This window comes from Eulemur rufifrons, chromosome 6, assembly GCF_041146395.1.
Source record: "Eulemur rufifrons isolate Redbay chromosome 6, OSU_ERuf_1, whole genome shotgun sequence".
NCBI classification, from domain to species: Eukaryota; Metazoa; Chordata; class Mammalia; order Primates; family Lemuridae; genus Eulemur; species Eulemur rufifrons.
In genome coordinates this window covers 89,850,225-89,877,171 of record NC_090988.1, presented here as the reverse complement: position 1 = coordinate 89,877,171, position 26,947 = coordinate 89,850,225, and the positions used below count along the sequence as shown (strand labels likewise).

The window sequence follows — 26,947 nt, the reverse complement described above, 5'->3', positions numbered from 1 at the left end:
TGACAACCATCAAGAGCCCATGATGTGCAGTGAAAGCCATGAGAAGCGATATGACGGGCGACAGCCAGATCAAATGACTCATCATACACAGGGGTCCTGACAAGCACCCATACGCCTGAAATGTCTCTCAGAAAAATCCGTTTTGGCAAAAGGAGGGCTGTAGTTACCTTTCAGACTGGGGAAGGGTGTGGTCTTCTCTCGGGCACCTTTGGTGGGCAGTGTAAGGTTTGAAAGACTGAAGCTCGTACTGTGGTTCCGATACAGGCTGCCTATCAAGGGGAGGGTGTGAGCGCAAAGAGTTAAGTTAGCAGGATAAACAATCCAAGCATTATACTCCAATGACTGTTATCATCATCTCCTCTCCTACCTTTTTTTTTCCTTTCTTAAATCTAGCTTAAAGTATACTATCTCCCTCCTTTTCGAACAAAATCCAAGTCCGGTTTATCAGACAATCTCTGATCTATCTTAGAAAGGATCAAGTCTAACTTAGGGCAAACAACAAAGCCATCACCAGGATTACTCAAAACCCAGTAACAACTTTCTCTGACTACCTTCCATGATGATAGATGAATCTCTCATCTACTGCTATGGCAGCATGAAAGCTGGTAGTTAATATGCTCCTGGTCTGAAACTGGTGCTGTTCTTCCCTAGCTTCTGAAAAAAAATTCACAATCACCATTATTCCCTACGTCTCTCTCTAGTTCTAGTTCGTCCTCAACCTTTAACTGATACCACCCCTCACTGCTGGCAATACTTTCTGAGCACTAAAATCAATCTCACATAGATTTCAAAGCATGTTCATGAAAAAGTGCCTCACCAGGGAAAGATGATATCAGATATATACCCAAATCAAATTTGAGCAGAATATCTCCACAAAATGTAAGTGATTTTGAATTTAATGCCTATTTTTCAGTTGACCACTCAGCTATCTTCCCTGAAACAGACTGAAACCTCCAGGTATAATCTCTCCTATCCTTTATTGACCTCACTTGAAAACACCTTATCCAGTATCACCCAAATGATCTGAATTAGGGGTTGGTAATGCTAACCCAGCCCTACACCTGAATTTCTGAGCAGCCAGGCCCTACTGTAGAGAGAATGGAACAGAGGAATGACAGAGCATAAGGCACTTACTGGCAAAAGACATGAGGCCCCCGAAGCCCTCGGTGCTGGTGTTGGAGACGGTGGAGGTGGGAGAGCTTGCCCGAGAGTCTGACTCTGCGTCTGAGTCACTTGCCAGTTTCAAGCTGTTGGGCCGCAGCAGCTTTTGAGCCCTTGAATGCACAGTGGCACCTATGAGCCCCAAGCAGGGGTGCCTAACCTTGGGAGTGTGGGCCTTAGGCTACACTGCAGTCACCGCGCCCTTCCCATAATTCCTAAACCCTTACATCAAAGCACCACCCTCTGGGATGGCAGGACCACGAGAGCATTCAGACTTCTCAGACTTTCTGATTAACCCTCGCCCAGGGTCCACTGTAGTGAGGTCCTTCAGTCACCCATCTAGAAGGGATCCCCAGGCTCTCACCGATTGCCATTGACATGTTGGCTGAATCGGGGAGTGTAACTTTCCCCCTGCTCATCATCATCTTCCTCAGGGGGAAAGCCATATTGGGGCTCGAAGTATGGATTGTCATAGGTTCGCCGGCGCACTGACCCCTCTCCAATTTCTGTCTGACGCCTGTCCACGTTCGATTTGCCAACGCTGGGAGGCACGGACGGGAGGGGCTTGAAGACGCCTACTGCTGCCTTATCATCCATCTCGGTAGAGTCAGCAGGTTCCTAAAAGCCATATTAAATAAAAAGTGGTCACCTGGTGCCCAGTGATGCCTTCCCATATTCTCAGTTTGGCAGGGCTGGGCCAGGCCTGTTAGATTCCTAGCCTAAGGAATATGTGGGAAAAGATCTATTTGGCACTCCTGTTCTTGTCCCCACAAACTATGCAAGGGGGATCTTAGTTTTTCCCTGAACAAAGCCCAATGACCTCCTTCTGAGGTCAAAACTGCCTCTCACAGGGCTTTAAGCTCTAGGGCCTATGGAGAGGAAGATGGGAAAATTATAAGGAAAAAAGCAAATGAATAGCTACAACATGGCTTTCCTAATAGACATAAAGCCCACATCCCAAGCAATGGTTTTCACTCATCCACCTCTCCCAGTCCTCACGTACAGAGTTGGCTCCATGGATGACGGTGCTGGGGCTACTGCTGGCGGTGGTGCTGGAGCTAGAGCGCTGTGGGGGGTTTTCCTGAGAGTTCTCGCTGTCTGGGCCAGGCTCCTCTGCTTCCTTCTGGTTCTGAAGCTCATCAATCTCCACTTCGCTGGCATCCCCCAGTGCTGCGTGCGTTAGAGGGTCCACATCTGCCAAAACCCAAGGGAGGCAAGTACAGACCACCCCATCACTGAACCCCGACGCCTGCCCAGAGCTGGCCAATCTCCCCAAGCACACTTACTGGGAGTGTCACCATTGATGTCGCATTTCATCATTTCACTGACAAAGTCACCAAGAGAGGAATAAGAAGAGCTCGAGTCATCATAATCCATACTGTCACTGCCACTGCAGAGTGTAAGGGCATAAAAAACAAACAAAACAGAAAGGGACAGGGAAAAGAATCTACAATCAGCACTAGTTAAAATAAAAGGGGAGCAACTCTTAACTCAAGGCCAACAAGATAAAATAAGGAAGCCAAGAAAAACAACCAACCACAATATAATCCAAGGGCTCAAAGACTGATATGTAAATCCTATGAGATTTTGCATCCTATGTGCTGAAGAAGGGCTAGGGAGAGCCTCTTCACCTTAAAAAGCACTGTGCCGCCACAAGGGCTGCTCACCTGTCGTCAGTAGGGTCAGAGTCAGAGTCACGCTCTGGTGGCACGCTCAGTGCCTCGGCCAACTGGGAATTGCTATCATAGACTCGATAGTGGATGGGCTGCAGCTGATGAGCATACCATTTTGGCTTGTCACCAATCAGGGCTGGATCAAACATATCTACCAATGAGGAAAAAGAGAATTAGCAGCAAGGAAAAAAAGGCAAGCAACACATAAAAGAAAGGCAGGAAAAAAGTCTAAAGCAAAACAAGAGTAGAAGGGGCAGGTCAAAGATTAGCAAAGGAAAAAGCAAAGGCAAGAGCCATCGGGACGACAAAGCCAGAAGGTAGGGCAGAGCAGAGGGCAGGTAGACTCACTGTTGTGAATTCGCTGAAAGGCATAGTTGGTGGGGTTAAGGATCCATTCCCCAAAGTACTCCACAGCCTGAGTCCTGGCCAGTTTCTCAGCAAAAGGAGTCTGCCGGGGACGTGAGGCTAGAAAGGAACCAGCTTGAAAAGCTACCACAGGCCGGGGGAAGAGACGCAGGGTACGTGTGTGCATCTGAAAGCCCTGCAGCACGTTGGCAGAGTTGAAGAAACGCACCATGGCCACTCTGGGGAAGAAGGGGATGGTGAGATAATCCGAGACCCATACCCTGTAGAGTAAGGATTCCTATGATCCAAGGTCTTAGAACAGCTCCCAAAGCCATCATTTAACAGGCTTCCAACATCAAGGGGAGAGATATCTTAAAGGATCATCATCAATCCCCTTCTTCATCCTGAGAGTGTGATTTACTATTTCTTCTCTTTGTTTTTACTAAGGTAAAAGGTACAACCAAATATCATATATATTTTATATAAAGAAACTCTGGCTCAGAAAAATAGTCTACCCTCAGGTCACTGACAGAGCAAAGAGACCAACTGAAGAATTTATGATTGTATAGTGTGCTTGGTCTTACCTGGTTGCAACATCCACGGAATCCACATCATTGCCATAGATAAGTGGGTTGAATTCAGTGGAAGGTGTGGACTGCAGGTCATTAGAAGGCCTTCCCAACAGAAGTGGGATCTCCTGGCCCTCGTGAAATTTCTCCAGATTGAGGATGGGCTGAGTGTTGAGACTCATGCTTGCTAGGGCCTGTAGAACAACAAGAAATTCCTCATATTAGGCAGGTTCCTGGGCAGCTAGCCAATCTCAACTCCTAGAAAAGCGCCTTCTTGAAGTCTTCTACATCATACTCTCTGGTGAAAAAGTTCTGCAATAGGCTAGGCACAATGGTTCATGCTTGTATCCTAGCACTCTAGGAGGTTGAGGGGGGAGGATTGCTTGAGCTCAGGAGTCTGAGACCAGCGTGAGCAAGAGCAAGACCCTTTTCTACCCAAAATAGAAAAAAAATTAGCCACGCATGGTGGTGCACACCTGTAGTCTCAGCCACTCGGGAGGCTGAGGCAGGAGGATCGCTTGAGCCCAGGAGTTTGCGGTTGCAGTGAGCTATGACTCTACCCTGGGAGACAGAGCGAGACTCTATCTCAAAAAAAAAAAAAAAAAGTTCTACAACAAAGGAACTGTGCTTATTTGCAAATCATGGCAAACGTATTTCAGACCCTTCAACTTTGAAATAAGAATCCAAATATTTTAGTCTTTAGAAAATAGTCTAAACTATGTAGCTCTTCATCTTAAGCCAACCTAACCCAGGGCAACTTGATCAGATCTGAAGTCCCGGACAATAGTTTTCAAATTTATTTTAGTCATGAAATGTTTTTCAAAATTGAAATCTATGTGGAAATACAAACAATTGAAATGTAAAAACAGAACTTCTTTGAAGGACATAAGGAACCACAGCCTCATATGCTCAATGCTCCCAACCTAAATTAGCCCCTAAGAGGCTCCATGGGGCAGTTTGAAAACCACTGGTCTAGACTAGCAGTGTTTGTTAAATGTTAGTGAGTACAGCAGTCACCTGAGGATGTTGTTAAAATGCAGATTATAATTCAATTATGTATGGATGATTCGTTGTTGTTTTTTTTTTTTTTTTTGTTTTGAGAGACAAGGTCTCACTCTGTTGCCCAGGCTGGAGTACAGTGGTGTCATTGTAGCTCACTGAAACCTCAAACTCCTGGGCTTGAACAATCCTCCTGCCTCAGCCTCCCAAGTACCTGGGACCACAGGTGCACACCGCCATGCCTGGCTAATTTTTCTATTTTTTGGTAGAGATGGGGTCTCTCTACGTTGCCCAGGCTGATCTCAAACTCTTGGCATCAAGCAATCCTCCCGCCTCAGCCTCCCAAAGTGCTAGGATTAATAGGTGTGAGCCACCATGACTGGCCTTGACTCTGCACTTTTAACAAGCCCAGGTGATGCTAATGCTACTGGTCCATGGACCACACTTTGCGTAGCAGAGATCAGAATACAGGATCAATGAGCCCAAGGATCTTAGCTCCCACAAACATTTAAAGAATAATTCCATATATCAACCTGTCCATCTCAGTAGTCATACTAAAGCAATCATCAAGAATGAAAATACAGAAAGAGAAGACACCTAGAGAACTTTCTGAATTTGCAATTTTCACCAGACTCTACAGCAATAAGATATCATATTACATCAGGTATGATGAAGCAAGTGAGAGTGAGAAGGATGATACAAAATGACCCATTTAAATTCAAACAGATATCATCTAGAGGTACTACTAAGTACTTCAAACAACATAGGAAAAGATTTCTAAAGACCTTTCAAATGAGAGCAGGGGTTCCTAAAAATAAATACAGCGCTACATAACACATAAAGCAAGGGGCAGGAATGGAGCCTTGTCATGTTTTACCTTCAGGTACTGTGTTCAGCATGCAGAAGTAGAAGAAAACAATCAATAAACAATAAATAAGGGATTACTCAAATAAAGGAATTTTCTTTTTTTTTTTTTAGGTAAGTATTAAAATAAAGGAATTTTTGAAGAAAGGATTCTACAAGAACCTCAGGATCAATTCTAGAAGATAAAATAAAAGGAACCAGACTGTCCAAACTACTGACTCCCACCTAGTAAGACTGAGAAAATGCTCCAAGGCCATAAAGAATGGCAGACATGACAAGAAACAGAAAAGTGAAGGGTTGTTTTATACGGCATCTTAAGCATTTAGAGGGTGACAGGGCATGTACTGAATTAGAAGAAACCTCAAAAGTTCTTTTTGGAGAGTCACCCTGCCACCCAGAAATGGGATACACCTCTTCTTAAGCCCATATGAAGCAAAGAAAATCCACTCCACTTGAAGTTTGAAAGAAAACTGGCCCTTAGAATAGCTGTCTTCCTACAGGAATCCCACAGCATCTATGACCCCAAATCCTCTCTTTCATTCTTCACCTACCTGCTTTAAATGTTTCTTCAGCTCTAATGATTCTGGTTCCGGCAGGATAGGTAGCACTTCTGCATTGGTGGGGGCAATCACCTACACCAGAGAAATGATAAAAGACATGACCTTAGAATTGCTCAGGAGTTTCATTTACATAAGGGTAAATAACAACAACAAAAAACGAAGATAAATATACAATGTTATACATGTATGTGAATACATACATTAAATACCTATACGTATAAAATATATACACATACAAAACATATATACATGCAAATATATGATATTCATACACATCTGAAAGGAAACATACCTAAATGTTATTTGTAATTATCTCTAGATAATAGGAGTACAGTTTTTATTTTCTTCTTTACACTTATTTTTATTTTTAAAGTTTTATAATGAACATATATAAGGGCTTCCTACCAAAGTTTGAATGTATTTGCACTGAAAAATGTTAAGTTTTTAAGTCTGAAAGACAGTTTCCTACTGGAAACTACACCCCAGGAAAACCATTAGGAGATGATCTACACCACATACAATGGTCCCGAAACCACAACTGCCCTACTGCTCTTGGAGGATGTAGGGGGAGCATTTAATTCTGGCAAAACTAAATCCTGTAATTCTTTGAGTCCTAACCAAGGGCGTATTTGGCCAATTAAGTAAACAGCATTTTTAAAAATTATTTCAATGAGTCTCATATTAGAAAACATCCAACAACTTAGAACCTTCCTGAGAGTAATCTAGAAAAACAGATATCACAGGATCGGGCCCTATTTGCAGGGTCTAGAATGACACTGTAGACCCTACAATGCCCTCGGCCAAGAACCTCACCCTATTGCTGTCCAGATCCACTAGCCATACATCATCAGGCATTTTGAAGTCCAGTTTGTAGAGGAAGAAGCTGGCAGGGACCCCGATGATGTATGGGGTTGGAGCCAACAGCAGCTGTGGAAATGATAAAGAGGATAAGAAACAAAGACAAAAATCTATCACAAGTACTTATCAAGTCTGGATTTTTCTAGATAAGGAAGTACAGATCCACAATCCCCCTTCCAAAACCCTTGAGGCTAGATGTCTTTCAAAGTTCAGAATTTTTCAGATTTTAGTACGGTAACATGGTACATTTTCTGTATACGGTAGTCCCTCCTTATCCGCAGTGTTGCTTTCTGCAGTTTCAGTTACCCACAGTCAACCATGGTCCAAAAATATTAAATGGAAAATGCCAGAAATAAACAATTCATAGGTTTTAAACTCCATGCCAGGATGTGAATCATCTCTGTCCATTGTAGCCATGCTATATACGCTACCGGTCTGTTAGTCACTGAGTAGCCATCTCAAGTTATCAGATCAGCTGTCACACTATCACAGTGCTTCTGTTCAAGTAGCCCTTATTTTACTTACTAATGGCCCAATGCACAAGAGTAGTGAAGCTGACAATTTGGATATGCCAAAGAGAAGGCAAATATATGTCAAAGAGAAGTTGTTAATCTCTTACTATGCCTAATTTATAAATTAAACTTTATCATAGGTATGTATGTATAAGAAAATAAATAGTATATACTGAGTTCAGTACTGTCCACAGTTTCAGGCATCCATTGGAGGTCTGGGAACATATCCCCCACAGATAAGGGAGGACTACTGTTTTACAACGTATAACACCTGCAGCGGGGTAGCCAGTAACTTACAATCACCAACTGTGACAAATAAAAACTATAAATGGCATAGGTTTTGCCACCAGATCAGTTCAAATCAGTCAGATTTTGCAGACAAACAAATTATGATAAGGGATTGAGTGCTGACTTGCTTCTCTGGGCATTGAGCCTCCTCCCTCAGGAAGACAGAGGTGACAAAGCCAGAAGACACTTTGACACTCACCTGCTCTGCCGATGCCATGCAGGTGGGAAGCAGTGGGATGACAGGAAACATATATTCCAGGGGGTAGATCATTGCCACAAATGCCATCACAGACATGGAGAGTGCATTGTAGTCTCGGGACTGTAGTACCACCTGCCATAAGCCATACCATAAGGATGACTCTCAACAGCATAAAACAAGGTTTATAAGAAAACACCTTCCAACATTACAATTTAATTTCAATTTTGCCACGCCTACAGCTCCAGCTTAATTTCCACAATCACATTGTCCCCTGCCCCACCATGCCTGCCACCTCCCAACCCAAGCACCATAGTAATCCTCCCTCAAATAACTCCCTTGTCTTCCCAGTTCTTATGCTCCCCAGCCCAAGCCCACTCACTGAAACAGAACTACTGACATTTCCAGAGAATTAGGTCAGTATAATTAAGGATAATTCACATGAATGGCAAGCCTTCTGAACATATCCCACACGATACCAGTACCTTAATTCAACCCACATCTACCAAGTACCTCCTGTATACCTGGCATCATGTTACCTCCTGGAGACAAAAAGATGAAAAAAACATAGCCCCTGTCCTCAAAGAACTCATGGTCTAGCCTCTGCCATATTTCAAAGCTCTTTCCCTAGAAAGGTGTATAAAGCTGGCCCCTTACCTTGTGCTCTAACAGGATGCAGGTTAGCACCTGAAGACAGGCATCCACACCCAGAAGTTCCAAGGGAAGGTGCAGTGGGAAATCCACTAGGGTGAATCGAGAGGGGTCTGGAAGAGCAAAGGTGAGAGCTGGCTGGAGCTCCTGGGGCAGGACCTCAATGTCTACTCGCTTCTGCCCAGAGACGGGTACTGGAGAGCGCAGTAATCGATAGATCCAGGCCTCAATCTCCCGAAGGTCATGCAGAAGGGCACTTGACTTCTCCTCCACTAGCAGTGATCCAGTAAAGATCCGCCACATGGTGTCCCTGAGGAGCAGATAGCAGGAATGAGACACGTATCTGCAACAGAAGCAGACAGTCCAGTGCAACCCAATATAACCACAGAGGGTAAAATGATGACAAGTGGGAAGTCATTATGAAAGCCCACTCTTTGAGCTCAGATAGGACCACAGGGTTTATACAAGGGCAAGGACAAGTATAAAAATGTATACACGGTAGGACTTAAGTGTCCTGCCCACCATAAAATATCAAATTCCTCATCATTATTCCAAACACAATAATGGTAGGGGGTCTATCTCTGCAGCAGTCTTTTGCTTAGTAAGACTAACATAATATGCTTAACTAGGTCTGAAGGACCTCAGGCTGTAGAGGAAATCTCCTGTATGCCTCATAGACCAATTACACCTAATCTCTCAGTGCTCCCCCTTGCTCTGAGCATCAGTGGCAAACTCTACCTTTGTATGCCTCGAGGGATGCCCAGTTTCTTGCCCAGCAGTCGCTCACTACAGCAGTCCACCAGACGTTTGAGGGTGTACAGACACTCTCGGAAGGTGGAGAAGAAAGGGTAGTGGCTGAGCACACATAGGGACGTCAGAGTACTGTTGCGGGAACGGCTGCCTCCCTTGGCCCGGCGTTTGCCCCGAGGAGACTGATTCACATCCGGGGTGGAGTCGGCACTGGGAGGCTGCAGGGATGAGCCACTCTCTGAGCTCTCAGTGCCAACCTCTTCTGAGGAGCAGGTGACACGGGTTCCTTCCTTCCCACGGGACCCTGCCCCACCTTCCCCCTTTTCCTTAGGTATTCGCTTTTGGAAGGAGCGGTAGAAGTTAACACAGATGCCGTAACGAGTGACTCCTGTGTCCTTGTCAGTGAGGGTGAAGACAAAGGAGGTATCATCCCGAAGGCTCATGCGCCGCTGCCGCACACTGAGACAGCCCTCTGGCTGGCAGAAGAATACAACGTCTGGGGGCAGGGGAAACTCAGCATGATCCTCTAATGGGTATCTCCGCAGCAATTCAGGAGTCTGGGCCACACTGTCACTGCTCGGGTGCCTGAAGAATGGAAAGACAATTTCAGCAGCCTGAAGTGATAGAACACTCTATCAAATTTTAATGACAGTCAACAACTAAAGCTCAAAATGCGATTTTAGATAAAGTAACCTAACCGTAAGACACTGGAAAATATGGGTGCTGCCTGCCACATTTAGTTGGTAGGCCAAATGATGTCTGCACTGTCATGAAGACAGCTATCCTGAAATGAAAATTTTGACAATAAAATTCTCACTAACATGTTAAGATGATTAACACCTTGCCAGGTTAATTAGCTAATGACTTACTAAAAGAGCATATGGATATGGAGGTAGAGAAGGAGCACAATGTACTTTTCCTTTTTACAAAGTAAGAAACCTGGGGTATAATGAGTATATGTGCTCAAGATCACAAAGATGCTAGTTAAGAGCAGCAGTCTCTGTCCAGACTGATACTCTCAATCCACCTTGCTGTGTTGTTTTTCCTACTGGCATCCATGCTCCCATCAGGGTAAAATAATAGGGAAAGAATGAGATAGGCAAAGTGATACGGAAATAAGGAAGGGGAATAATTTTGTGGCTATCCCATGACAAGACAAAATCAGTGTCTTCTTGGTTACCTGGCCCCTACGATCACTAGATAGTCAAGTAACCGAGGACAGAACTTCTTCTTTTGCACCATGGTTCCAATTCATCAGTTCATCTCAGAGCAACTTCAGGGCACCAAGCAAGGCGTCAGTGTTCCCAGGAGAAATTCTGATATTATCTGAAAGTCCAAGTCTAATAGGAAAAAAGTACTGATAAGATCCATTGCTGTGCCTAAGGGACTCACCCCTCTCAACTTCATCCCAGCCAGGGCACAGGTCAGAAGTTCTTCCACTTTAATACTAAAGATAGGAAAACCTGATGCTTGCCTATTCTAGTGTCTGGGCCTATGAGCTCACAGAGTCAAATGTCAAGAAGTAGGATAAATAATGGCTCATCTACCCATCTCTACCAATAGCTCATTTCCAGCCTAACTCATGGGGCTCTGTTTCTGAAAACAGACCTAGGCAGTCTCATCTGGACTCAGTCATTATGATAACAAAAATTGAGTCACTTTCAGGACCCCTCCAGGGTGGATCAAGATCAAACCAGGCTCTTCATCCAGCACTAATCTGCACTTCTAGGTCTAGATGGAAACCTAATTATGCTGTTTCAACATTCTACATTCAGCTTGATGTGAAACTACCATATAGCTTGTCTAGTTAATTGCACTCAGACAATAACAGCTGGCTATTCTACCCCATGCGATCTCAATTGAGGAATGTCCATACCCAATTGCTTTATTGGAACTATTATACTTTTCTCCCCCTTCAAGCAAGAAAGGGGCCCCGGGGCTACCGCTACGAGCTCTGCCCTTGGTGCTGAATCATAGTCTTTCTCTTCTATTTTGGTCTCAGGATAGGAATCAGTAACACAATACATACAGATAAGGCCTTGTCCTACTATATATCACATAGGTTCTGAATTAGATGCAGAAATCCTAAGGACAGGGAAAGGTGCTCAGGGAATTTCTAAACTGTGTCCTAAAATTAGGAAAAGCTTACATGGTCTTAATTTGAATTTATTTCCTCTTAGGTCTCCACACATTTCTCTAAATAAAATGTTTCACTCCACTACAGGGCTATTTCCAGGGCTCCAGGATTCCACCTCTGTGCTCCGCATGTGGCCTTATTAAGACCTTTTTCAATATTCACACAAAGAATCCCATTACACTACACACACACCCCCCCCAATCCCTAGTCTGCTGCTGCGTGCACGCCCATACACACAGACATACACACTCCCTGTGTGCTTAAAGTCCTATTTGATTTAGATAATGAAAAGTTTTATCTTTTTTCTCTCCACCTAATAATAAACAAGACCCATCTGCATCACCTCTCGAATCTTCAGGATACTGCTCCCCCTTTTCCCTTGCTCCCAGTAGAGGACCTGCAGGTAATAGGATTCAGTTTTATCTCCATAGCGACTCTGGCTCCCAGCACTATTTATAGCAGAGCCACAGCCCCTCCCCTGCTTGGTGACCGCTCAGTGCTAGCAGCTGCTACTCAGAGTCGGCCAGGGCCCACAATAATTTACTCTCCTTGAGCCTGGAGACACCTCTTCCACTGACAGCACCTGCTAATAATTAGGTTATCTTCTGCCCCATCTGTCTTTAGTTTGTATTTTGTCCTAATTCTGGCTTTTGATAGCCCTATCTCCTCACCACCAAGTTCCCAAACATACCATATATTCATTTCTAGGCATCACCACTGCTTAATGAACACAAACAGCCCTGTGGTTCCCCCAACTGCTACAGAGCCACGAGCATACTACAGAAGGTGAGACACCAGTATAAAGCTGAGCTCAGCTCCTCCTAAGCACAATAAGAAGAGAGGGAAATAGAGAAATGAAATGGGATATGGGTGAAAGCATAATTTGTTCTACAAAGAATTATGTGGTTAATTTGTCATGGGATTAAGAAAAAAAAGAATTATATAGAAATGTCCACACTGAGAGCCAAAGTAGCTTAAAGTAAAACAGAATTTATAGGACCAGAGCTCTAGGCTAAGCCTTGAAATCTTACACTGAAAGCCAGAAGCCCTTTCCAGCCAAAATCTCAAAGATCAGGCCGGAAGCCTCTCCTACTAGTATATTAGGCATGGGGCCTCTCTTGCCTTAGTGGGATCTCAGCTCCTCTCCACTGAGAACTGTTTGATTAAACCCAAGTCATTCACAGAGCTCATCTCCTTCCAGAGCCACAAGGCCCCGAGATCTTGTGACTATTCTAGCTACAAGTGGTAGGATAGATTTTTAGCTACAGATTCATATCTCATCAACAGCAACTGTCTTCAGTTACTCAGATTGCAGAGATAACCAAGGCTTTTCTTCTCATTCTCTCTCCTCAAAGACTAAATCCTTTAACACCACCCACAACTCATAGTCTTCATAACCAACCAGACTCAGACTCTGCCTCTTGCCTCAACCATATTTACTAATGTGGAGCCCCTGGTTCCAGCTCCATATATTCCAAAGGTATAAAGCTCAAAATTCGTGCCTATCTGCTGAAGTCCCACATCACCATCCACTCCATCCAGATGCAGATTCAGAATCCACAAACCTTTAATTTATCCATGCCCTTTTCAGCCTGCAATGGCCATGCTAACCAACCCTTTGGATCTGTCCCTCCCCCGTTTTAGGCAGGATCTCATAGTAAAGGCACAGGAACCGGAGAGCGATATGACATCTCTGCTGACGTGAGCACAACAGGAGGCTCTCCTCCCCTCCTCCCCATCCCCAGGCAGTGACCTTGCAAGCTCATCAGCACAGACTGGTCCAGCGTGAGGGAGAACTGGAGCAATGAGGCAGGCAACTGGCAGGGCTGGGGGAAGAGCGGAAGACAGGAAAAGGAGCAAGAATTTATAGATGCACGAGGATGGGGAGGGGAGCGGTTGCAAGAAAGATTAAATGGTGTCTCCAGTCTCCAGCAAGTCAATTTGAAACATCAAATTTTTTAAAAAAAATCTTTATTAAAAAACCAAACGTGGTTCTCCAAATCATAACCAAAAGTAACGCGAGCGCGCGCACGCACGCACACACACACAGGCACACCACCAAACGCTCGTGCAGGCTCGGGCCCGGGGCTGGACAGCTCTGCCCGCCCCCTCACCTGCTGGACAGTTCTCCCCCGCCCCCGGCCCGGAACCAGCGCCGCCCGCCCGGCGGAAATCCAGCCGAGCAGCCCAGAGCTGCGCCGGAGCCCGCAACCCGCACCCCCTCGGTGGCCTGGAACGTCCCCCCCACCAGCCACCGGCCTGTCCCCTTACTCCTCCGACCCCTGCCTCACTCCCTCCCGAGACTCCACGCCCTTTCACTCATTTAGGGCTTCCTCAGAGACCCTTTCCTCCTAGAGCCCCTGTCTCCCTCTAGGAGTCCCTAAATACCCAAATACCCTTCCAAGCCCCCGGTGACCCAGGTTCTCCTACCTCCCGAGCCTCGGGGGACCGGCTAGGCCGGGTCGGACGTCCCCCGGCAGCGGAGCGTCAGTCGCTCCGGCGCCGAGCGAGCGCCGCTGCGAGCTGGCGCCAGTTCCGTGTCCGTACCGGGGGGCGCGTACCTCTCCCACCCGGTGCGGAAGCCGGAGGCCGAGGGGGGCCGGGGCCGTACCATTCACCCCTGGGGGGGACTGGGCTGCACCAAACCGCGCTGAAGGGTGGAGCAGACGTCTGGAGAAAGGCGGGTCCGCACACGCCTATCCGTGTGGAAGTGGGAAGGAGACGGGGCGTGCTGGGCCAGTCCAGCGCCACTGAGTTGCAAGGGGAGGACCCGAAGGAATACCTTTGGTTAGGTTCCTCACACAGATTTTAATCCGACATGGTAATAGAGCCCATTTCGACGAAATATCGATTAATTTGAAAGTGACTTCCCAGGATAAACTGCACCTGCGACTTTCTGACCCTCTCCCCACACCTCACCTCCCTCCCCCCACACGCGGCGTGGAAGTGCCCGGCCGCCAGGGCTGGGAAGACGGCTGCCCCGGCGGCGGAGCCTACCAACTCTGGGGCAGCGGGGGGGGGGCTTGAGCTAAGGCGCCGCCGCGGTCTCACCTACACGGCGCGCACCAAGGAAGGGGGCGTGAACAGTGCCGCGGTGCCCGCTGGGAAGTGGAGTCCAGTCCTTTCAAGAGGCCAAACCCGCCGCAGGGCAGCCTACCTGTGGCCTCAGGGGGCTTTTCCTCCTGTCCCATAGGGCTTGGGGGCCGAAACCCGGCCCTGGGTCTTTAAGGTTGTGCCTTTTTTTTCCAGACGTCAACGGAAAACCTAAGGCATTATACCCACGCACGTGAAGTGCACGGCTGAGGCGTTAGTTCTGAAAATCCACTTCCTCCCCCACAGAAAGATAACCCGATCCCACCTGGAACACTAAAGGGGAAGGGAGCGGCGTGTAATCCTCAGCATTTCATTTACCCATATGGCACGGTGGGCTAGTAAAAGGAGCCCTCCGCCCCCCCCACTGCCAAGACTGTCACTTGTGTCATTTGTGACTTGTCTCCCTTCTCTGAGTCTGGAGGCGGATCCTAAAGGACATAGGCTTCCTCCTCTACTGCTGTGCCCCACCCCCAATCCAGAAATTGGTTTCTCCCATTCTGTGTTCATTTTGGTCTGTCTTCCTGTTCAAACAGTGCCAGACCCATCAGTGAGGCAGCCCCAAGGCATTTATGGCCAAGCCACAGAGTGACAGTGAATTTTTCTTGGGGCCCTGTGGGGAAAACAGGAAGTAGTGGAGGCAGGATGGGCAGGGCCATGGAGAACCTTGTGCAAAGCGGCCCCCCGGTTCATCGGTTTGGTGGGCCCAGGACAGTCTTCAGATGGAGCACAGCTTTAGCAGGCCCCTCACTGCCTAGCAGCCACAAAACTCCCAACCCTTTGACTCTCCTTTAATGCCACGTGAGGATCTCCTTGCCCAACTCTCCCAGGAATGTTTGCTCTTCTCAGTCACCTCCACCTCTAGGAGGCAGCCATGGGGCCTCCAGCCATCCAGCCCAGAAAACAGAAGATATGGGGGAAGAATAGTCATTCGTTCACATCCCAGATCTCAGAGAGCAGCGGGGGGAGCTTTTTATCCTGCAGGCGCAGTGCGAACACTTGCTCTGAGTGGACACTGCTCAGGGTCCGGAGGCTCACCAGTTTCATTAGCATCCGTGGGAACATCAGTTGGTCCTGGGGAAAGGAGAGGGACAAGTCCAGCCTTTGCCTCTCCCCAGGGAAGGAGGGAAAGGGTAGGGGAGTTGTGGGAGAGGTAGAGAATTGTCTGTGCACAATGTAGGTAGAGGGGGATTCTTGAAGAGAAAGTAGGTGTGTCAGGGAATGGACCTGTTGGAGGAAGAGCAAGGGCACCATGGGGAGACTCACATGGGGGTGGTGGATGGAGACGTAGGCATGCAGGGCCTCCACATAAGTGTGCTGCAGCCTCTCTACCTGGAGCTGGTCCTGCACGTTGGGCCGGTCTATAGATCACCAACAGAGTTGAAGAGCAGGTCTGGCCAGGGTCTTAGTTCCATACCCCATATCACAACCAAAAAAGCAGGATATGCCCCACCCAACCTCTCCCATCCCAAAATAACACAGCAAGAGCCTTCCCCCACCCCTTAGTGCAAGCCTCTTGCTCTTTGCCCCTCCTCCACACCTGCAGAGAAGATGCTGATGGCAATGAGCAAAGCAAACTCGGCATCATTGAGCTGCAGCTCATTCATGGCTCTGGAAAACTCAAAGATGGGGTTGATGAATTCCACCTGCAGTCCTGGGGAGGAAGAAGGGAGGCTGAGGCATGTGGCAGGAACAGCAGGAACTTCCTTCTCTCCTCCAACTCCTCAACTTAGGGAACTACTAGGAACTCACTAAGAAGTTTTCAGGGCTCTGTTGTGTAACCTTGGGCAAGTCTCTTAACCTCTCTAAGCCTCATCTGTGAAATGGGAATCATATCTGAACTTATTCATAAGAGTGTTGTGATGATTCCATGATAAAGCACGCAGAATACTTAGCAGTGTGCTTTGCACACAAAAGGTGCTAAATTAAATAATAAACCAGTTATTCTTTTTTTCTTTTTTGGAGACAGGGTCTCACTCTGTCACCCAGGCTGGAGAACAATGGCACAATCATAGCTCACTGCAGCCTCAAACTCCTAGGTTCAAGCAATCCTCTCAACTCAGCCAGGACTACAGGTACACATCACCATGCTCAGTTAATTTTTAAGTTTTTTGTAGAGATGGGGTCTTGCTATGTTGCCCAGGCTGTTCTTGAACTCCTGACCTCAAGCGATCCTCCTGCTTCAGCCTCCCAGGAGGTGCTGGGATTACAGGTGTGAGCCATTGTACCTGGCCAATTCTGTTATTCTAATTAGAATTCTTGAGGGCCACATTTCTAGAAATAGAGGCAATTCTTATTTTTATTTATAAAGAAGCCTTTTTCACTGGCAATTGGCCTTACTTATTTGAATACTAGAGATACATTTCACACATCACATGCTAGAGGGAATATAGGGCGTACAGCAGTGTGGTTCAGGATGTGGACTCTTGCACCAGATTGCCTGGGTTTGAGTCCTGGCTCTACCATTTACTAGGCTTTGTGACCCTGAGTAAGTTATTTAACTTCTCTGGGCCTTGGTTTTCCCATCTGTAAAATGGAGATAATAATAGTACCTACCTCATAAAGTCCTTAGAATAGTATGTGGCACATATGATAATTACCGTGTGTAAAGTAAATAAAAAAAATTAATGGAGCCAGTCTTCTTGCTGAGAAGACTAAAGTGCAACAAACCATGACCTAAAGTCATGACACTTAGAGAAAACTTCTCCCATAAACATTGTCAAAGTCTTTGCACCCCACACTGTTCCCTAGACTCTGTTAGATTTCTGTTAGCAACCATCTGCTATCCTTTTCCATTTGAGGCTTCTTGATTAGTCACTTCCTGTACTTTCACCCTGATGTTTATCAAGAGTTGTGTATTGATACATTTAATGAGCAAGCCCCATTTTATAAAGCATTTCTTGGTGAGGTTTTGAGCCCCAAAATGTGCCAAACAGCCCCATTATACAGAGATTAAGAGAAGAATTGGGTTATGCACTGGGGAGAGTCTGTTAACGCTTGCTGAAAGAACACCTCAAATGCGCTCACGGTCCGCGTGATTAGTCATCCACTACGTGCAGCAAATAGTAGTGGATGTAGAGGGGGAAGAAGACCTGACAAAATAGAGCTCCTGTTCCCTCTCCCCAAGACCTCACTGATGAAATGAGAAATGAAAGACAAACATGATGACATCAAATCTGCTTATATAAATAAATCTATAAATAGGTGCAAATTCAAACAGCACGAGTCCACCAGTGCTGAAGGAACACAGAGACATTAGAACTGGGAAGGGTTCAGAAAGGAGGATGTTCTGAAGGAGATGGAGGCCACAGTTAAGAAGGTCTGGGATAATAACCATTTGGGGAAAGGTGGTTTGGTAGAGAAGGGGGACATGGCCAGGCTTTAAAACTGGGTACAGTCATCAAATCACCCCCTGATTAGGTGCCTAGACCTTCAGGCAGCATCCTGAACACTACAGAAGGCAAAAGGTGCCAATAGAGCCCTGTCATGCCCTACAGTTAAGAGAGGTCTTCCTAGAAAGCTCACTGAGTGGCCTGTGTTGGGACAACAAGAGGCACATAAGCTGCTCTGAGTCATGAGAAACCAGGGAAGGCTTTATGACTCTGGCCTAGAAACAGATCTACCAGCCCTGAGAATGGAGTTACAGCATCAACCATATTTTACAGACACACTCACTCAGCTGTTAAGCTCCTCAGTCTCCTTTGCAGGCTCAGGGCCAGTTCCTCCAAAACTCCCTCAGCCTCCCGTCCTCTCCCAGCCCTGCGCCCAGAACACAAACATTACCAGCAGTTGAATATGACGAGGCTGTCTGCTTAGCCCCAAGCAAGCATCAGATAGACAGCAGCAATGTGAACCAATTCTTAGAGAAAATGTTGCTCCACAGATTGTTATTGCTATACAGAGACAGAAATGATTTCAGGAGTTTTGCAGGGCTTTGCCCTGAAGGAATACATGAACGTGTTAGTTCACGTATCAAAAGCTGCCTCGCCTCAGCAGGGCGTCTCAATGGTCAGTAGCAGTTGCTTTCCAAGGTGACACTGCTGTCTCAAACCTGTGGCTTTCACCCGTTTTGTATGACAAAGCAGGCTTGTATGGAGCCTTGGGATGAGAGCTGATCAAAGAGTGCCCGCCTGACAGACAGACGGACACCTGCGGCTAAAAGCAGTTAGCCTAAGGGACAGTTCCTGCTTCACTCCTGACTACCTGTCTCAATCCACAAAAACTAGATAAAGAAATACAGAGCCACTATATTTCTGTTTAATCTTTCTGCTACGTGATAGCTTTACCTTAGAACTTAGAAGTTTGTCTTAGAAAGATTTTGTAACCGTTTGATCACGAGATAGAGTTAATTAAGGGATCTCTGGAAGCTTTTGGGAGACTTTTAACCTAAAACGAACTACCTATTATTATGTAAATCTGTTACCCCTGGCAACCGATCAATGTACCTATAAATACTGATGTGAAACTTTACTCAGGGCCTCACAGCTCACAGGAGTGCTGGGGGTCTCCCGATCCCCCCACCTTTTATAAATTCTATACTTTATAAAACTGTACTTTCATCTCTGTTTATTCTTTTATTTCTATATTCTGTTATTTTCTATTTTCTATTATTTCCTTATCCTTTCTGACGACCTTATCCTTTCCGATGTCCTTGCCTAAGGGACCTGATTTTTTGCTCAGAGAACACAAACATTACCAACAATTGAATATGATGAGGCTGTCTGTTTAGCCCCAAGCAAGCATCAGAGAGAGAGCAGCAATGTGAACCAATTCTTGGAGAAAATACTCCGATATGAGACGGGGATGGAAGGATTCACTCTTATCTTACAACTGCCCCATCTGGGCTCATTTGCCACGTTTCAACTCTGGTTCTCCAGTTCATCAGGAAAAGCAACTGAAATAGAGTAGGGGAAATCAGCCCACAGGATCCCTAAAGAGCACATCTGAGAAAGATTGTTCATTTTGTGATGACTAAAAGGCTTGGAGCAGTAGTTTTCAAACTTTCTTTTCTAGCTGCAAAATCTTATCTTCAAGTAAAATGTTATACAGAAGCACAATATGTAATGCAGATTTAAATGGAGCTTCTTGTTTGGCTAAAGTAAGGATGAAGGATATTCCTATACCACCCTGTTTCTTCTCCAAGATGACACTTCCAAAACCCCTCACGTTCCTCAGAACGCAGTTTGAAAACCACTGGCCTAAAGCAACATAGGACAAGCGTCTATTTGGAGCAGTTGAGAGAGGTCTATGAGCATTCCAAGTTTCTGTCTTCAAAAAACAAGTGGAGCCTTCTTTCCAGCCACCCAAACCTTAGACCTGTGGCTCTGTGGTCACTGTGGGCCCATGACCAAAAAGCACCTGACCATCCAACCCTAATCCTTTTGTGATTTCAGTCCTACCTGCTTTGGCAAAGTCTTCCCGGTTGTAACTGAAATCCTTGAGGAAGGTGATACTCTCACTCCCAGGGTTGTACCTCCGAGATGTCTCCAGAAGCATCACCTGCACACAAGTAGCAAACCTCAAACATGGTCTAGGAGGGCTGGTCCTGCCGCATGGCCCCTTTGAGGGAAGATTGATTCCCCTCATCCCTTACTTCCCAGTGGATTTGGCTCTCTCAGCTGGATGTCTGGAGGCCTCTCCCACAGATAATCCCACTGTGGTCCTCCCTTCATCCCTTGCCCTTTTCCAGCCACCTCGATTGCAGAGGTCTTGAGCAGAGCGATCTGGTCCTCCCGGCTGAGCTGCAGGAAGCCAGGCAGCTGTTTGGCAAAGTCAACGATCTCCTGCACAGAGACGATGGCCAGCTCTGTGAAGTGGGCAAAGCGCTGCTGACGGGCCTCCCGGCTCTGGGGATCTGGTGCCATGGGCCAAGGCTACCCAGGAGGGCAAGGAGGGAAAAGGCAAACTGCTTTGAGTGGGACATCAAAAAGCTCACTGGTGCTCTTGGCACAACCACCCCTCCCCAGACCTGTCAGGTACCGTAACTCGAAGCAGGTCGGAAAAGGAGCGCCTGTTACACTGTTGCTGGGCGGCAACCAGCTTCTCGATCATGCCCAGTTGCTCCGGGCTAAGCTGGGGCAGGACCTGGGGAGGTGAAGAAGCCCCTGGGGGCAGGGATGTAGCCTGAGCCTGTTCCTCCTCTTGCCGCTTCAGTTTCTTCAGGCGGATCTGTTCTTCTGACAGGACACCTAAGGACAGGGCCAGACGTGAAGAAGGGAGAAGAGGGGAGACAGGAAGCAAGGATGGGACACAGGAGTGGTTTGGTGCTCCAGAAATGCAGAGAGCATTAGCTAAAGGCAAGGAAAAGTTTTTTTTCCTTAGAGATGGGGTCTCACTCTGTCACCCAGCCTGGAATGTAGTGTTATAATCATAGCTCACTGCAGCCTCGAACTCCTGGCCTCAAGGGATCCTCCTGCCTCTGCCTCCCAAAGGAGGAAATTTTAATCCATACTCAGAGACTGGGCAGCCCCTGCAGGCTCAGGCACCCATTCCCCTCACCTCTCTTTCCCCTCAGCCTCTCCCTCCACTCCGGCCCTGGACACTCACATTCCTCCCTCATGCCAGCCTGGCGGCATTTACGAAGACGACACTCCTGGCACTTTCGGCGCATGTAGGTGTCCATGGGGCAGTGGCCACCGCTGTGGCAGATGTAGCGTGCTCCCTTGATGACACTGCGGCGGAAGAAGCCCTTGCAGCCCTCGCAGCTCAGCACGTTGTAATGGAAGCCAGAGGCCTTGTCCCCACACACACTGCACAGCTCGTTCCCCAGCATTTTGGGGGCTGGCCCCTTTTTCCGCTTTTGTGGACGGAGCTCTGGAAACAGGGAAGAGCCTTAATGTTCTCCCCAACCCAGCCACTGCGCTGGGCACTTAGTGACCTGCATTCCCTTTATAATACAAAGTCCAGTCTCTCTCTTATAAGCTCTCCTTCGCCAAATGCCATTGTGTCCTAGGTACTATATGAGCCCCTTATATGAATTGATCCTTATAACAACCATAATTATTATTTCCATTTCACAAATAAGGAAATTGAGGCTCAGAAAGGTCTAAGGTAGAGACAAAATTCACACTCAGATCACTCAGGTCTAGTTAACTCCAAAGCCTTTGGACTTCACCATGATATTATAAGGTAAAGAGCCCCAAGGAACCCATCCCAGATCCAGGGAGCTCCTACCCGCTCCAAATCCAGAAGCTGCTCACCTGTGGGTTCTGAAGGGAGCTCTGCCCTGGGGAGCAGGGTTGTGGGCTCTGCTGCCTCCAGCTCCATCCCCAAAGTGCCCCCAGCAGATTGGGGCATCCTGGCTTCCTCTCTGAGGATGCAGTTGCTGCCTCCTGGGCCCTGGCTGCTTGGATCTTGTGCATCGGGCTCCCACAGCTCCACTGCAGAGTCTGAGCCCCAAAAGAGAGGCACAAAAGGGTCTCAGGCCCCATCCCAGCTCCACTTCTCAGCATCCTAGCTGGGAAACTGCAAACTTAGCCCCACCCTTAGAGGGCAGCAAAGCTGCAGCTCAGGCTTTGAGACCCCAGGGTTTGTGTGAGCTCTAGGACTAGTCACTTGTGGTCCCTTGTACCTCAAGACTTTAAAGAAGATGTTAACCTTTGTTCCTTGGGGGACTGGTATGCGATCAGACAGAACTCTTCAAACCCCGAGCTGGGTAAGCACCAGGCGTGCCAACTCTCCCCAGCAGCAAGCCCAGAGTGGGGAGGATAGGTGGGTGCCTGCATGGGCCAGGCGCCAGAACCAGGGCAGAGGTGATCTGGGCAGGAGGCAAGCAATACTAAGAACAAGCTCTGGACTGCTCTTTGGAGGACAGCAGAATGCAGGTAATGAAGGAGGCTTATTCCTAAGGGAGAAGAGGAGCCTGAGGTCTGGGCTCGGGGGAGAAGACTGGAATGAAGACGCTTACCAGGAGAAACATCAGGCACTGGGGCCTCCAGCCACAAGGACATCTCTTCCTGGAGCCCTGGACATTACCAAGGCACTGTCCTGCAGGAATGACCCAGGTTACAGTCTTCGGGAACTGGGTTCCTTTCTGGCCTCAGCTCCCTTCTCCTTCTGATCCTGCCTTTTTATCAGTACGAACAATATCAGCCAACTTACTTGTCATATATCATTAGCTTGTACTAAGGCTTCATATGCCTTCCTCATCTCACTATGTTGCCCACGCTGGAGCTAGAGTACAATGACTATGCACAGGCACGATCATTGCATACTACAGCCTCGAACTCCTGAGCTCAAGGGATCCTCCGCTGTCAGCCTCCCAAGCAGCTGGGACTACCAGCAGGTGTCACCATGCCTGGCTCAGTTCTTAAGCCCATTTTACAGATAAGCAAACTGAGGTTCAAAGACATTAAGTAAATTGCCTATGACCACACAGTTAGGCAGAGGTAGAGTCTCTTTAACTCCAAAGTCTGAGCTCCCAGCCACTATGTCTGCCTTTCTTCCCAGAGCCACTCTCCAGGCCATCAGGGAATGTCTGGGCACATGTGCCCTGCTTCTGTCAGAGCCCCTTCCCCCTTGCTCCGGCAATGACAGCAAATTGGGCAGGGCTGGGAGATGGAATCGAGGCTCACTGCACCTAGTGAAACACGCTGCTTATTAGAGAAGCTCACTCCTGCCACTTTCCAAGGTCCCAGAACAAATCTCTTGCCTCCAAGAGTCTCCCCACTTCACATACAGGACCTCTTCCGCCAGAACCCCTCATGAGTTATTCTGGGATCTAAATAGAATCCTGTCTATGCCCCGAGCTTCCATAGCCATCACCCCTAACTTCTCCCCGGAGACCCCTTTCTAAGATCCTCAGAACATCTCCCCACCCCAAGCCAGACATGCACACAGAGCCCCAGGCCACTGCTGAGGAGCAGACCCACCGAATCCCCAGGCCACCAGACTTCCTGGCTGGGCAGTCTCTGGAGCCCCCTTGCTGGGAGAAGAGAATGGTGCAGTCCCCTGTCCAGAGGCCTGAGTGCCGCCAGCTGGTGAGCCGGAGCTGAGCACAAGAGGGACGTGGAGCCCCGGGGAAGTAGCACTGTGGGGAGAGGCTGAGGGGAGGGACCGCCAAGGGGTCGGGCCACCTCTCCTTCCTGCCTGGCTGACTGGAGCCTGCTGGAGCCCTCGCCTCCTCAGCCCCCGCCCACGGGGCAGCTTCCCCCCCAGGCTGACTCCTCCCCAGCCGGCCACCCCCTCAACCCCGCGCCACCCCCGCCCCCTACCCCCAACTAAGACAGTCGCATTTCCCTGCAGACCGGCACGGTTCCAGGTCTCTCCCCTTCCTCTCCTCACTCCACGGCTCTTAGCTGCTCTTTGAGAAGGACTGCCTCCCAGGCACCCCCACCCCAATCCCAGCAGCCTCCAGAGTCCGCGTTCCCTCCCCTCCATAGACACCTCGCAGAGCAAAGGTCCCAGCACGGCCCAGAATTGCGACACTGACACCGAGCCCCAGCCTGCTTTCCCAGCCTCCCTCCTCCTCCCTTGCCTCTGGGAAGGGGCCAAGAAGCATTCTCCACTCGCCCCAGGCCTCGGCCAAGCTGGTAGAACTCCAGGGGTGGAGACAGGTGCTGGGCCTTCCAGGGAGTCTCTGTAGGTGGGTGCCCTGCGGGGTGAAAGAGAGGTGATAGGAGAGATATGCTGGTATGAAGTCAGCCATGAGCAATGGCAGGCCTGGACGGGTGGGAGTGACAGATGGCAGGCAACCCAGGTGCCAGCCCAGGATGGACCTGAGAAGTACGCAGGTTGCCTCATCTGGAGAACAGTCCAATCGGAAGTGACGGCAGGCTCTATCCAGCATCCACTGAGACTACAGCCGTAGTCTTCCTGCCCTGCCGTCTACGATGTGAAATCGATCCCTGAGGGTAGACCCCACATTTTATTGATTTTATGTCTCTCCTAAGGCCTGGAACAGGGCCTGGCATAGAAGAGGCAACAGAGTAGGTCCCGTGTCCCTGTTTGTTGAATGAATAAGTAAACAAGAAAAATATGGCCCTCTTCCATCCCATTCTTGTTAGTTTTAGTCGATTTCAACTCAGGATGTTGATTTAGTGTTTGGGCTCTGGGCTCAGATTTTTGGGTTCAAATCCTGACTCTGCCTCTTTTTGCCTGTGTGATCTTGATCAAGCAAGTTACGTAATGTCTCTGAACTTTTGTTTCCCTATCTTTAAAACAGGGACAATAATAATAGTTTTGTCACATAAGGTTGTGAGAATGAAACAATAGATCATAGCACAATGTGTGGAACACACCAAGTGTTCAAGAAATGGCAGCAGTTGTCATTTACCCTCCCAATCCTTTTGGCTGTGGGTCTTCCCATCACCTCGAAGCCACACATTGTGAACTTTGTGCTTGTTTCCATATACAGTACAAACCCCTCACTATCTTTTCTGGTCTTCAGAGCAGCCCCAGGAGAGAGGGAGGATCAGTAACCTGAGCTCCATTTGACAGAGAACACTGAAGCTCATGTGAGGGCCTTTTCCAAGACCACACAGTTAGTGGCCAAGCTGGGATCAGAATCCAGATGTCCTTACTCCAGTCCGCGTGCTCTTTTTGCGCTGTGTCAGAGTCCAGGGCAATCTTGTCTTGTTGCCTCTCAGGTCTGATGGGCCAGTGGAACGCTGAGATGGAAGAAGCCAGGGCTGGTGGGCTGTAGGGGAGAGGCTGGGAGCATCTGCAGATGCTTCAGTCCAGATGTGGGAGGTGAGGAGCTGAGGTTACTGCTGGTCATTCACCCCTTGCCCCATTCCCAGTTTCCTGCTCAAGGGCTCTTCCTGTTTTGCTGTGAACTCCAGTTCCCATGGGCCCCACATTAAAGCATAGAAGGACAGGGGGCCAGGGCAGGCAGCCAGAGGGACCGAAACAGAGATGAACAGGGCACCAGGGAGAGGAGAACAGAGGAAACAGGGAAAGAGTGGACATGGGGTGTGGGGGTGGGACAGAAGGAACAGGATGAGAAAAGGACAGGGAAAGGTGAAGCAGAAAGGAGCTTGCTGAAAGATGGGAGGAAGCATGGGGTGAGGAGGGGAACAGGCTGGGGGGGTGGGGAGGGGAACAGGCAAGGGGCTGGGGAGCAGATTTGAGAAGACAGCAGGCTGGGTGGTGTTGCAAAATCTTCATTTTCGCATTTCAGAAAAGCCCCTGTGACACTCCCATCTCAAACTTCTGCCTCCAGCTTTTGCTCTTGTTCCCCCTCATCACAAGGCCATCCCCTCACTTGGCCTCCACCCTGGTCTGGGCATCTCTGAGTCATGAGCACATGGCTCTCCACTCCTCTCGAATGGGTTCCTGCTCTGATTTTCACAAGGCACCAGCTGGTCTGGGAAAGTAGAAACCAGAGACTCCAGCCACTGTGGACTGGAACTGTTCTGTCCCAGCACCCACAGCACCACTCCAGCTTCCTCCTCCAGCCCCCACCCCCTCCCCTGAAGCTCCGGCACATCAGCATAGCAGAGATGTCCCTGAGATACCTGGTTTCAAGGAACTCGGGATACAATACTGCTCTGAAGCCTGGTGACCCATCTTCTGGGAGCCAGGAAAAGCCTCCCTTATCCACTTCTAGTCCTCAACTCCCTCTCCTGACACCCTAGTCTCTCCACAGGTGGATTCCCAGGACCTGAGACTACCCACCAGCCCCATCTGGAGCCCTCTGACCCAGGCCAGAGCCAATTGCTGAACAAGCAGGTCAAGGCACCAACTCCCCCAAGCCAAGGAGTCAGCCTCAGCCTGTCTCATGCAGAGGAGGCAGCATTACCAGTACTTCACTGCCAGAGCTACCCCCTCAGGTTACGGGGAGCTCAGGAGCCCCCGATCCCCACCCCACAAGGAGGGGAAGAGAGAGGAAAATGGGAGAAGACCAAAACCTGTTGACAGTAATTCCACAGGGTTTCTGGAGACCAACTGCTGACACTTCTGCCCTAGGCCAGGCAAGCAGTGAGGTCATCAGTGGCTGGAATCACATGTCCCAGTTGGCCAGCCCCACCCCCACGGCACAGCCCCACCAGCCCACAGGTGTTAGGTCCAAAGGCCCCTTAGCACCAGGCTCCTACAGGAGGCAACGTCCCTGGGAACACCTTCAGGGATCTACCAAGTCACATTTCTGACCCCCAGAACTTCCAGAGGCTATTTCTTGCAGCAAGGGGAACCCTGAAGCAGAACTAGGACCAGCCCATGGTTACAGGTACCTCTGGATAATTCCCCTGAAGGCACTCATTCCCATGAAGCAGCCGCAAGGTAGGATTTGCAGGGATGGACTGGGGCAACTGCTTCTTGCTCCCTCCTTCACCATTCTGGAAGGGTGGAAAGTGT

General features: G+C 48.5%; 2 protein-coding genes across 12 annotated transcripts in view; both read right to left on the bottom strand.

The window, feature by feature from the left end:
* Positions 1–14,031, bottom strand: part of MADD (MAP kinase activating death domain) — a 41,962-nt gene extending 27,931 nt beyond the window's left edge. The window contains exons 1-15 of the mRNA XM_069471325.1: positions 13,994–14,031; positions 10,607–10,766; positions 9,415–10,011; positions 8,683–8,986; positions 8,029–8,160; positions 6,985–7,098; positions 6,163–6,243; positions 3,764–3,942; positions 3,183–3,418; positions 2,829–2,985; positions 2,448–2,551; positions 2,165–2,355; positions 1,526–1,779; positions 1,135–1,274; positions 168–269 (exon numbers count right to left, since the gene is read on the bottom strand). Of these exons, the coding sequence (XP_069327426.1) occupies positions 168–269; positions 1,135–1,274; positions 1,526–1,779; positions 2,165–2,355; positions 2,448–2,551; positions 2,829–2,985; positions 3,183–3,418; positions 3,764–3,942; positions 6,163–6,243; positions 6,985–7,098; positions 8,029–8,160; positions 8,683–8,986; positions 9,415–10,011; positions 10,607–10,668 (2,653 nt within the window). The 5' untranslated portion in view covers positions 10,669–10,766; positions 13,994–14,031. The remainder of the gene's footprint in view (positions 1–167; positions 270–1,134; positions 1,275–1,525; positions 1,780–2,164; positions 2,356–2,447; positions 2,552–2,828; positions 2,986–3,182; positions 3,419–3,763; positions 3,943–6,162; positions 6,244–6,984; positions 7,099–8,028; positions 8,161–8,682; positions 8,987–9,414; positions 10,012–10,606; positions 10,767–13,993) is intronic.
* Positions 14,032–14,582: 551 nt separating this feature from the next.
* NR1H3 (nuclear receptor subfamily 1 group H member 3) lies at positions 14,583–24,388 on the bottom strand. Of its 11 annotated transcripts, none has more exons than XM_069471330.1 (11): positions 23,866–24,388; positions 23,524–23,681; positions 22,560–22,718; positions 21,853–22,041; positions 21,200–21,466; positions 20,633–20,841; positions 20,347–20,526; positions 20,053–20,152; positions 16,194–16,307; positions 15,920–16,014; positions 14,586–15,727 (listed from the first exon to the last, which is right to left on the bottom strand). In XM_069471330.1, exons 3-11 carry the CDS (start codon positions 22,600–22,602, stop codon positions 15,581–15,583), a joined length of 1,344 nt encoding a protein of 447 aa, XP_069327431.1. In that variant the 5' UTR covers positions 22,603–22,718; positions 23,524–23,681; positions 23,866–24,388; the 3' UTR covers positions 14,586–15,580. The 11 variants fall into 11 exon arrangements, with proteins under 11 accessions (XP_069327437.1, XP_069327438.1, XP_069327436.1 ...); XM_069471328.1 differs by having other exon boundaries at positions 23,524–23,694; positions 23,899–24,388; XM_069471329.1 differs by having other exon boundaries at positions 23,524–23,694; positions 23,866–23,884.
* Between the last annotated feature and the right edge of the window lie 2,559 nt (positions 24,389–26,947).

Coding starts and splice junctions, on each gene's coding strand:
- NR1H3 (XM_069471335.1), bottom strand. CDS start 22,602: ATGTCCTTGTGGCTGGAGGCCCCAGTGCCTGATGTTTCTCCTG. Junction 22,042..22,559: donor AGTGCCTGATGTTTCTCCTG/GTAAGCGTCTTC, acceptor TTTGGGGCTCAG/ACTCTGCAGTGGAGCTGTGG. Junction 20,842..21,199: donor GGCTGGCATGAGGGAGGAAT/GTGAGTGTCCAG, acceptor CCCTGTCCTTAG/GTGTCCTGTCAGAAGAACAG.